We start from the raw sequence: 12,575 nt of genomic DNA, 5'->3' as shown, positions 1-12,575 counted from the left end.
GTTGTCATATAAATTTGTTCATTTCATGTTTTAGATTCCACATATGAGTAATAACATAGAGTGTTCATTTTTCTATGCCCTAGGTATTTCACTAAGCATAATACTCTAAGTCCATCCACATGGGTGCAAATGGCAGAATTCCACTCATTTTTTTGGCCGAGTAATATTCCATTGTGTTTGTGTGTGTATGCTACATCATCTGTATCCATTCATCTGTTAATGGACATTCAGGTTGCATCCGAATCTTGGTTACTGTAAAATATGCTAATGAAGACTGGGGTGCATGTATCTTTTCAAGTTTATATATACATATATATATATATTTTTTCAGATGTAGACCCAGTATTGGAACTGCCAGATCATATGGTAGTTTTGTTTCTTGTTTTTCTCTTTTTAGGAATGTCATGCTGCTTTACATAGTGACTATATCAATTTACATATCCATCTACAGTGTGCTGCTGTGGTTTAGTTGCTAAGTCATGTCTGACACTTGTGATCCCATGGACTATAGCCCACCAGCCTCCTTTGCCCATGGGGTTTTCCAGGCAAGAGTACTGGAGTGGGAACCCCTTACCTCCTCAGGGGATCTTGCTGACCCAGGGATCAAATCCACTTCTGCTGCACTGGCAGGCAGATTCCTTACCACCGAGCCACCAGGGAAGCTCCTCTGGTGTACTAGGGTCCCCTTTTCTCCACATCCTCAACATTTGTGATTCATATACTTTTTTATGTCAGCTATTTTGACAGGAGTGAGACAATATTTCACTGTGCTTTTGATTTGCATTTCTCTGATGATTAACAATTGAGCATTTTATTCATGTGCCTCTTGGCCATCTGTACATCTTTCTTTCCTGTACCATTTTTGTCAAAAAGATTTTCTTGTCTTCTATTTTTCAGCCTGTCTTAATCGGGTTGGGCTTCTATAACAAAATACCATAGATTAGGTAGGTCAAATGGCATACATTTATTTCTCACTGTTCCAGAGGCTGAGAAGTCCACGATGGAGGTATCGGCAGATTCAGTGTCTGGTGTGGGCCCTCTTTCTGGCTTACACATGGCCTTCTTCTTGCTGTGTGCTCAGAATGAGAGAATCATCTCTTTCATGTCTCTTCTTATCAGGGCATCTATGATCTTCCTTTTGGAACTTCTTTGCTTTAGCAAGGCTCTGCTGAGGTAAAATCTCAATTTCTGTTTCTCTGAAAATGTCTAATTTGCCCTTGACATTGTGGTTGGTTCAGAATTCCAGGATGAGAGCAATGCTTTCTTTTCAATACCTTGAAAATACTTAAAAAAATTTTTTTTCTGATTCTTTTGTTGTAGCTAAAAAGTCCAATGCCAGCCTAAGTTTCATTCCTTCAAAGATGATCTGTTTCCTCTCTGGTTGCTAATGTGAATTTGTCTTTGGAATTCTACAGTTTGACTGTGAAATGTCTAAGAGTGCATTTCTATTTATTTATGCTGCCTGTTACATACTGTGGTTCCTGGTTAAGTAGCTTGGCTCTGGAAATTATTTGTCACTGCGTGTGTGCATGCTAAATCACTTCAGTCATGTTTGACTCTTTGTGACCCTATGGATGGTAGCCTGCCAGGCTCCTCTGTCCATGGGATTCTCCAGGAAAGAATACTGGAGTGGGTTGCCATTCCCTTCTCCAAGGGATCTTCCTGACCCAGGGATCGAACTCATGTCTCTTACATCTCCTGCATTGGCAGGTGGGTTCCTCACCACGAGCGAGGGAAGCCCTATTCTTCAGGATCCTTCACCTATGCCTGCCACTCCATTTTCTTTATTCTTGTCTTCAGTTTCCCATTAGACAAAAGTTAGACATTCATCACTTTTTCCTGATACATATTTTGCCTTCCTGTTCATACTGTCTACCTCTTTAGGTTTTGGTACCATATTCTCTATGTTTCAATTTCTTCATAACTCATTTTTTTCCAACTGTTTCACATACATTAAACACAGCCATTATTTTTCCAATTTCAAGAGAGATAATTTTAATTTTAGGACATATTTTTGTCTTTTTCAAAATCTTTCATATCAACTTTTAGTGTCTTATTTCTTCATTCAATTCTATCATTTATTTATTTATTATTTCACCTACTTATTTTGTACTAATTATTTGGCAATTCTAATACCTGAAATTGTATAGGAGGTAGCCTAAATTCACTCTGTGTTGTGATTATTTTGCTTCGTGGTGGCTTGTTTTCTTGTGCTTGGAGCTCATCATGAGCTCAAATGTCACAAAATTTCATATGTGAGACTACTAAAGCACATTTCTTTCTAAGAATTTTCATTTGCTTCTCACTAGTGTGAGGGTCGCAAAGAGTTGGGCATGACTGAGAGACTGAACTGAGTGCAAGGGTGCTGCAAACGTGCAACTCAGTCAGTTCACTCCCTCAGTTATGTCTGACTCTTTGTGACCCCATGGACTGCAGCACACCAGGCTTCACAGTCCATCACCAACTCCCAGAGCTTGCTCAAACTCATGTCCATTGAGTTGGTGATGACATCCAACCATTTCATCCTCTGTTGTCCCCTTCTCCTCCTGCCTTCAGTCTTTCCCAGCATCAGGGTCTTTTCAAATGAGTCAATTCTTCACATCAGGTAGCCAAAGTATTGGAGCTTCAGCTTCAACATCAGTCCTTCCAATGAATATTCAGCACTGATTTCATTTAGGATAGATTGCTTTAATCTCCTTGCAGTCAAAGAGACTTTCAAGAGTCTTCAACACCACAGTTCAAAAGCATCAGTTCTTCTGCACTCAGCTTTCTTTATAGTCTAACTCTCACATCCATATAGGACTACTGGAAAAACCATAGCTTTGACTAGACAGACCTTTGTTGGAAAAGTAATGTCTCTGTTTTTTAATATGCTGTTGAGGCTTGTCATAACTTTCCTTCCGAGGAGCAAGTGTCTTTTAATTTCATGGCTGCAGTCACAATCTGCAGTGATTTTGGAGCCCTAGCAAATAAAGTCTGTCACTGTTTCCATTGTTTCCCCATCTACTTGCCATGGAATGATGGGACCAGATGCCAAGATCTTAGATTTTTGAATAGTGACTTTTAGGCCAGCTTTTTCACTCTCCTCTTTCACTTTCATCAAGAGGCTCTTTAGTTTTCTTCACTTTCTGCCATAAGGGTGGTGTCATCTGCATATCTGAGGTTACTGATATTTCTCCTGGCAATCCATATTCCAGCTTGTGCTTCATCCAGCCCAGCATTTCACATGATGTACTCTGCATACAAGTTAAATAAGCAGGGTGACAATATATAGCCTAGATGTACTGCTTTCCCAATTTGGAAGCAGTCCATTGTTCCATGTCCAGTTCTAACTGTTGCTCCTTGACCAGCATATAGATTTCTCAGGAGATGGGTAAGATGGTCTGGTATTCCCATTACTTGAAGAATTTTCCACAGTTTGCTATGTTCCACATAGTCAAAGGCTTTTGGGTAGTCAATAAAGCAGAAATAGATATTTTTCTGGAATTCTCTTGCTTTTTCTATGATCCAACCGATGTTGGCAATTTGATCTCTGGTACCTCTGCCTTTTCTAAATCCAGCTTGAACATTGGAAGTTCTCAGTTCATGTACGGTTGAAGCCTAGCTTGGAGAATTTTGAGCATTAATTTGCTAGCATGTGAGATGAATGCAATTGTGCAGTAGTTTGAACATTCTTTGGCATTGCCTTTCTTTGGGATTAGAATGAAAACTGACCTTTTCCAGTCCTGTGGCCACTTTTGAGTTTTCCAATTTTGCTGGCATATTAAGTGCAGCACTTTAACAGCATCATCTTTCAGGATTTGAAATAGCTCAGCTGGAATTCTATCACTTCCACTAGCTTTGTTCATAGTGATGTTTCCTAAGGCCCACTTGACTTCACACTCCAGAATATCTAGCTCTAGGTGAGTGATCACAGCATCATGGTTATTAAGATCATTTTTCTATAGTTATTCTGTGTATTCTTGCCACCTCTTCTTAATATCTTCTGCTTCTGTTAGGTCTAAACCTGCAGCAACTTTAACTAAATCTCTTGCTTGGAGATATGTTGACTGCTACTGGTAATAAACACTCAAATAAGTGATCCTCACAAGAACAGGACTATGGTTACACATTTTCAGATGAGATGATTATAATTATTCTTACTATTGATTTTATACTTAGAGTAGGGGAGAAACAGACATATTTTTATATTGGGCTCTTTTGCAGACAGAATGCCACTATCCCTCATTTTACTGAAGATATAACCTTAGTTTTACATAGACTCTCTGTTCACCTCCCCTCCATTAGCTTGAGCCTGAGGCTCTGATTTCTACTATCTCAAATGGCTTAACTTGACCAAAATCTGGGTGTCTAGTTTTAGCTTTCAGCACTGAGGCAATGCAAGGGGCAGTGCTCATAGTTCTACTAGCAGGACTAGTTTCATCTGATGTTTTTTTATTTTTTTGTCCTGGCCTTTAAAGTTTTACTTATACTTCCCAGCAAGAGAGAAAACATTTAAAGGTATAGTTATTGGAAATTTCCCAGCATCTTGATGTTTTGCACAGGGCATTTTAGAAAACTGAATCTGTCTCATCCTTTGGAATGGAAGTCAGTCTTTTCTCAATGCATATGGAGTTAATCAAATCTACCTCATAAAAATAATGTGGGGATTAAGTTTAATACCATTTATAACTGTACACTACAAGGACTGACATAAACATGCCCTCAATAAATTATGACTTTTACTATTTATATTATTATACATTGATATTTTCTAAGAAGTAAACATATTGATGAAATCATAAAGCACATTCTTTTATTAGACAAATGGCTTTCCAATAATAATTTTGACCTCATGACTAATATAGAGTCACTTACTCCCCTGGGTTACTTTATAGTTTTCCTTCAATCAATATTTGTCTATTCTTCTCTATTTCTGCTAAGGAAGATGTGACACTGAATGACCAGTTCAAAGTCATAATTACTGGAGCAATTAATGAGACCCTCATGCTGCCTATCTTCAGCGTTACTACTAAAGCAGAAACAACCAATTTAGATTTTTCTTCTTGTCTTTTAGTGTCTGCTATTTAATGATAGGTGAAAAACGTATAGATGACTTTAAGAAGATCAGAAATAGAGATGTTAACAATATATAAGATGAAATAATCACTAATCAAAAGAACTGGTAAAGGCTTTGGACTTCTGAATATGTTTGCTTTTAATATTTAATACTCTAAAATATTTTAAATTAATCATCCCTAATATTTTTAAACTCATAATCTAAGATTTCCTAAGAAATTAGGAAACCAGTTATTTGCAATATGTACTTCTTACCAAGCAGCTCTTATTTTTAATATAAGGAAAAGGTCACTGAGATTGAAGTTAGTATGGTCAACCAGTCATGTGTCTGGGCTCTAAGAGTAAAGAGTTGGGTCTAAACATAATAGTGTTGTAGTCTTTGATACCCTTTCCATTTCTATAAAATGTAAATATAGAAGACTTTATAATATAGGTTATTGAGATAACACGTGAGAAAATGCATGTCAGACATTTGGAGCAGTGCCTGAGCCTTTGTAACAATTCTACTACTACTGCTATTATCATATAATACATTTTGCTATATTGATAACACATCTTCTGTAGCTTGGTGGTGGTGGTTTAGTCGCTAAGTCATGTCCAACTCTTGCAACCCCATGAATTGTAGCCTGCCAGGTTCCTCTGTCCATGGGATGCTCCAGGCAAGAATACTGGAGTGGGTTGCCATTTCCTACTCCAGAGGATCTTCCCGACCCAAGAATCAAATCCGGATCTCCTGCATTGCAGGCAGATTCTTTGCTAACTGAGCTACAAGGGAAGTCCCTTCTGCAGCTTGGTTACTCTGTAATAATTGGATTACTTGGTACCATTTTTGGAAGTGTCTCCTGGTTTGCTAACCATTTCTTAAATCATTACTGTGAGTTGAAAATGTAGTGCCATATGATTATGAAGAGTGAAAGATGCCTTTTCAAGGAATGGAGATAATTTATTACTTATTTGAATGCAAAGTCACACTCTGAAATTAGGAATAGGATCTAGCATATCTCTTTTAAATATTCATAGGCAATAAAAACTCTGGCTGTTTGATTGATTTAACAGGCAACTGAATATTACCTTTGCTCTGCATAATTGCAGTTCTAAGAAACATTAGGTAGGCAATAAAAAAAACCCCACAAAAGTCTGACATAGGCATTTTAATTGAGAAGAAAATGGGCTAAGGCTCATCTTCAAATGAAAGAGCACTTTGTTTATTAACAGAAAAAATAAACTGCCTTTCTTTAGCCAAAAAAAAAAAAAAAAAAAAAAAGGAAAATTACGGCTTTTAAAGATTCAGAGAATACTCCCTAATACCATACACAAAAATTAACTCAAAATGGATTAAAGACCTGAATGTAAGGCCAGACACTATAAAATGCTTGAAGGAAAACACAGGTAAACACTTAGACGTAAGTTGCACCAGAATCTTTTTGAGCTATCCCTAGAGTAATGAAAATAAAACAAATATTAACAAATGAAACCTAATTAAACTTAAAAGCTATGGCAAATCAAGAGAAACCATAAACAAGACAAAAAGACAACCCTCAGAATGGGAAAAAACATTTGAAAATGAAACAAATGACAAAAGATTAATCTCTAAAACATACAGACATCTCATGAAGCTCAATATCAGAAAACAAACTATCCAATCAAAAAATGGGCGGGAGACCTAAATAGACATTTCTCCAAAGAAGACATACAAATGGCTGGCAAACACATGAGACACCCCGATTTTAACTTGTGTCTCCTCTTAACTCTTTGATCATTTCTTTTTTCTTTGTAAACACTGTTTCCTCAGCTGAAAATTTGATGTGGATGTAACTCCAAAATTCTGTTTATTATTTTATTTTAATCTTGACTTATCTGGGGTGATCTCCTGAACTCTATAGTTTTAATCAGTATGTAGCCTGAAAAATTTTCCATCTTTACAACTTGTTTAAATCACTCTCTTTAACTCCAGTACTGTGCATCTCTCTTTTACGGATTAGGGAAAATCCCCACCTGGATACTCCATAAGTACTGCAACAGATTTTGTTGCTGTTCTGCCACATAACACGCTAACCTCAGATCTCTGAGTTCACCTGAAGCTTTGGTGACCAGTACGTGCACACACTGCCAGATTCCCACCTTAAACTCCCGTATTCCTCAATTTGATGGCTCTAGGCAGCCCAGAAGTACTGGGATTTTATGCACCCAAGGGCAACCCTCCAACACAAAGGGAGGAAAATGGGTGAATAAATGTTCCAGTTTCCTTTAGCCCAGTGGGACAATTCTAAGTGTGCTCTGTGACACTGGTGTGCTACATGATTTCTTTAAAGCTCCCAGTGGGACTGAGCCCAATAACTCACAGTGGAAACTCACTCATAAAAGCATCCTATATCAGCCTTCCAAACTTTCATTCTCCATTCTCCTCATGTGCTCACTTGCCTTTCTTGGTATCACCTCCCAAATAAACTACCAGCATCTAAGGTCTCAACTCAGGGTTTGCTTCTTGTTACTATCAAACTGAAGCATGCATACTTGGCTCAATGGGGGCAAAAAATGGCATATGATCTTTCACCTTCAAACTAGTTTTTTTTCCTTACTTTCTCAAAGTTGTTTCTGAAAAACACCAGATAATCCATCACCTAAATCAGAAGAAACCTAGATACTTTCCTGGAATTTGCATTTTCTTTCTACATGTCACCATCGGCCTTGCCTTCAACTGAGCTAAAATATCACTTCTTACTTGGTCTCTCTGCCTATAGTCTCCCTATCTCTTAACCTCCACTCTACTCTCCATAGTCTTCGCAGAAGTTACATAATATGATGGCACCTCTCTTCTCCTTCCCTCTCATATATTAAACCCTTCAGTGGTTCCCTCAGTGCATGGTTAAGTGCATGGTTGTAGACCAGACTTTTTGTGAAGCGTAGATCTCCCTGAGCAATTTCACTGATGCCTGCTTGTTCAGGCTCACCTTCAGCCACACCCCCATTTGCATTGGGTGTTCTAGTACAACCAAATATTTCCAATTTTCTGTATGTGCTCGTGGCCACCTGTCTGTAATTGCCCTCCTACAACTGCCTATTTGGCTGTCTCCTATTCTAATTTTAAAATGTAGTTTACAACCAATCTTCTCTAGGAAAGCTACCCCAAATACCTTCCAATGCTGACCCACATATATCTGTGTCCTTTTCTATGTCCTCTAATCCTCTGTAATCACTTTTAATGCAACATTTTGCATCCTATAAGGATATTCTTTTGTTTTTATATCTTAGAACACACTAAAAAATCAATACACTTTTGCTTAATTAATCAATGTCTATAAGTAGTGAAACAGAGGAATTTTCTCTTGTCATCAAACCTTCAAACAGCATCTCACATATTATAAATGCACTTAGCAATTGGATATGAAACTAAACCTCATTATGAGGTGTTTTTTCCTTTTTGACAAATAATCCATTCCTGGTTTAGGAGAGTGTATGCAAAACATTTTTTGATTCAGAGAAATATGTTGTTATTTTTTCAATTTTGATTTGAAAAAACTCATACCATGTGCATTAATTTTAAATATGAAAAGCCCTCTGTTATATATAAATAAAAACTCGTATTATTTGGGAATAAACAATATCCGGTATCTTGGGTACTAATAAAATCACCTGTATTATTAATAGATTACATATGGACATAACAAACATGTGTGCACATGTTTGAAGAGCGAGAGAGAAAGAGATGGGTGATGATGCCTATACATATTGGTTAATCTTGCAGAAGGAAAAAGAACTGTGGTCAGATAAAATCTGATTTTGAACACCAGATTAACTATTTACTCATTTGAAGATCTGAGCATGTTACTATACTTGGTCTCTTTCAGGATTCCTATTAAAATCCATAGTTTATAAAGGTTTTGTAAGATAAATTGATATAACACACATGTAACTATTTCAGCCATGTCTAGCACTTAATAGTTTCTACAACCTGGAAGCTGAACTAATATCTAAAGTAGTCCTCATTTTGCCTAAGAGGCATAAAGGTATTTGCTAGACATTTATGCAAATTAATTTTCAGATTTTTTTTTTTTCACTTCGCCTGCCATACCTCTTCATGTAGTTCTCTCCAACGAGAATTAAATGTCTCAAGTTCTTCATTGATCAGTTCATCCATGACTCCGCCATCTGTTAGGGTCTGTGCCAATATGCGAATCTGATTCGGGTTATCCTCTGAATGTTGCATCAAATTTTCAAGTGACTGAAATAAATTTGCAATAATTACTACATCTCTTCTTTTTCTAAATTCACGAATTAATCCAAAATGCTCAGCATCTTCTGATTTACATATAATTAAGTTATAAGCAACCTAAACCAATATTCAACTGGAATAACAAACCTGAAAGATCATTGTTACTTTAAAACTATGATGCTGCTCCATGTGAATTTTCAAGGGCTTGTGGCAGGACTATGGAGTAGGGTACATAAGAAGTGATTCATGTCCACCTGCTTCTCTGAAACTCTACTCTAAAACCTGGAGGATAAGACACTCAGTTTCCCAACTTCTCTCACAGTCAGTGATGGCCAAGTGACGTGATTCTGACAATGTAGACATTCAAGAGCAGAATTTCCCTTCCTACATTAAAAAAAAGTCACAATATCTTTGGAAGAAATCCCTTTGCCCTTCACACGGTTTCACATACATGGCCTAGAGGTAAAGTAGCCATCTTTGGACTGGGAGGCAATAAGAACAAGGATGAGGTGCTTCTATCTGTTGCTTTGGTATGATAAGTGCATGATCACATCCATTGTTCTGGCCGTGACTCTTTTACTAATGTGTAAGTTTGCAATTTTGTCTCATCTCTTTTGGAAGATGCTTCACAATCAATGTTTGGTCATTGAACATCTCTGAATAAGACAGGGACAAAGTCTGTCTATAGTCTGTTTGAGACCTGGTCCTGTCTCATTGTTCTTTGATACCTCAAAGTTTTACAATTCTCTTGAGAAAATGAAGTTGGATATAATCATGCCCAGGTTTATGCTGCAATGTATAGGATTCCAATTCTACTCAGTCAAAACCATTTTACATTTTCTTAACATTTTATTTATGTACTTTGTTTTAGCGGGTTTACAAAGGGGCTGCACCACAAATGGCTTTATACACAGTATGTATTAATAGACTAAAACTACATATTCATTACATATAAAGGATTATCCAAAAGCACAATAAAATGGATAGGACATGAATGACTGTCAGAAATTCACATAAGTCAAAGTTTATATATTCAAACTCCTTTAAATTTTACTTCTTAAAGATCTCCAAAGGAAAATCTGAACATGTACTAATATTCTATATATAACTAAAAGGTATGAACATTTTAAAGATACATTTCCAATAACAAAGCATGCCTATTTCATACCTTGAAACATTCTGAAAGTTATAAATTTATGATTTTTAAATAATGTAAAATTATGCTCCAATTCAATGATGGTAGCTGTTAAAGTGGAAATGTTTTACATTATCATCCTGTTTAGCTCTATTCCAATGGAGCAAAATTGTGCATTCAAACTGTATCTGCAGGTCTGTAGTAGATTTAAATAGGTAAAACAAAATGTCAACATAGAACTTAGTGATATAGCAAAAGGCAAATGTCCTTTGTAAGAGGTTATTTAAATCCTCTTTAAAACCTTTAGACTGGAAGGTTCATAGTGGAATGAAAGGTTTCATCCTAAGTGCTAGGGCTGGGAAAGGCATAACAACTCTAATATTTGTGTGGTTTTCTTTGAGTTTATTTCCTATTTGGTTCTTGACTTCTTTCAATAATGCATATCAATTATCATAATTATACTAATTCACTACTTACACTGAGCACCTCGGAGATCTCCTCAGCTCCACCAGGAATATTTTCAGTAGTCTTAAGTTTCAATTCTACTTCATTTAGCCACTTATTTGCCTTTTCCAAGTATGACAATAACTCATGCCAACATGCCCAAACCTCCTGTGAAAGAAATGAAGATCATGGATGAAATGTTTTGATAGCAAAGTGAATGTGTGATTCTGGTATTTCCATTTTTAAACTTCTAAAAATAAAATCTATTTTACACCTTTCATCTCTCCTTTGCAGTAGATCATTGAAAATGCAGCTAGTCATTTTGAGCATCTAATACATTTATAATTACAAATCATTAAGGAAAAATTTTATTACATGAATAAATTCAAGATTCAGTGATTTACTTTTTTAAATAAAAAAATCATCAACGTTACAGACTGGGAAATACAAAAATAAGAGCATGCCTAAAATTGCACATATAAACCTAACATCGCAACACATCAGCTACTACCACTTTTCTCTGACCTCCTCTAAATTTTATCATATATAAACACCTAGATAGTTAAAAGTACAGATTTAACTATAGTGTCTTTTTTAACATTATAATTTTTTCCATATTACTAAGAAAATATAGTTTAAATAAAAATGCAATGTTTTACTTAAGTGGCTATAGTTTGATTTTCTTAAAAATCAACACTTACTGTAAAGGTAGACTACTTTTAGTTTTGTTAGCTATTATATACATGTGTTGACCATCATCATGAATGGTCCATCACGACCATCCCTATTTCAAATTATTTCCTAATGGTATATTAGTAGAAATATAGATGCAAACTATCTCAAGGATATAAGTATTCTTAAATGACTGTTGATATACAGTAAAAAAAAATAATATTCAAAAAGAGTCATACATGAAAAAGTAAAATTTTAAGACTGCTACCAGAAAATATAGAAGAATACTTTTTGACCTTGTGATGGGGAAGTGTATCTAAGACATTTTTTTTAAAAAGCTGACCATAAGAAAGAGATAAATAAACTTAATAACACTAGAATTAAAACTTTCTATTCAACAAGACACAACGAAAAAATTGAAAAACAGTCTCAACTTGAAGAAAACAATTGCAAAATTAGTAACAGATGAGTAATACATAAGGAACACCAAGTCAGTTAAAAGATGAACAAATAACCTAATAGAAATATGAAATAAAATCCTAAACCAGTATTTTAAAGAAAAAGATACATGTGTATGATAAATATTTACAAATATGTTCAGACTCATTAGTAACCAGGAGACTGTATATATCAGTATTACAATGAAATATTTATTATTTTGATTAACACAAATGCTTAATTTGACCATTTCAATTGAGGAGAGGAGATTATCACAAATTTGGATTTATTGCTGGTGGGTATGTATAGTAGAATGGCCATTTTGGAAAACAATTTTTCATTCCCAGTAAGGTAAATATTCACATACGTAGCAACTCAACAACTCCACTTTTTGATACATATCTTCAGAGAAACTGGTTTGCATGGAAAACAAAGCAGTTACAAGAACATCCAATTCAGTAATTTTTGTAATAACCAAAATTTAAAAATGAGGAAAAGAGCCTTAATGTCCAGTGACAAAATAATGTATACATATACCATATCATACTTCAGTTCATTTCAGTTGCTCAGTCATGTCCGACTCTGTGACCCCATGAATCACAGCACGCCAGGTCT

General features: G+C 35.8%; 1 protein-coding gene across 5 annotated transcripts in view; it reads right to left on the bottom strand.

The window, feature by feature from the left end:
• Positions 1 to 12,575, bottom strand: part of DMD (dystrophin) — a 2,389,494-nt gene that overhangs the window by 1,410,966 nt on the left and 965,953 nt on the right. For all 5 annotated transcript variants that reach the window (XM_055564496.1, XM_055564495.1, XM_055564498.1 and 2 more), the window contains 2 exons: positions 10,884 to 11,018; positions 9,131 to 9,280 (listed from right to left, as the gene is read on the bottom strand). In XM_055564496.1, coding sequence (XP_055420471.1) covers positions 9,131 to 9,280; positions 10,884 to 11,018 — 285 coding nt within the window. The remainder of the gene's footprint in view (positions 1 to 9,130; positions 9,281 to 10,883; positions 11,019 to 12,575) is intronic.

The sequence above is a fragment of the Bubalus kerabau genome, chromosome X (assembly GCF_029407905.1).
Source record: "Bubalus kerabau isolate K-KA32 ecotype Philippines breed swamp buffalo chromosome X, PCC_UOA_SB_1v2, whole genome shotgun sequence".
Taxonomy (NCBI): Eukaryota; Metazoa; Chordata; class Mammalia; order Artiodactyla; family Bovidae; genus Bubalus; species Bubalus kerabau.
Note: the sequence above shows the minus strand (reverse complement) of the source record. Positions and strands in the feature narration are given on the sequence as shown.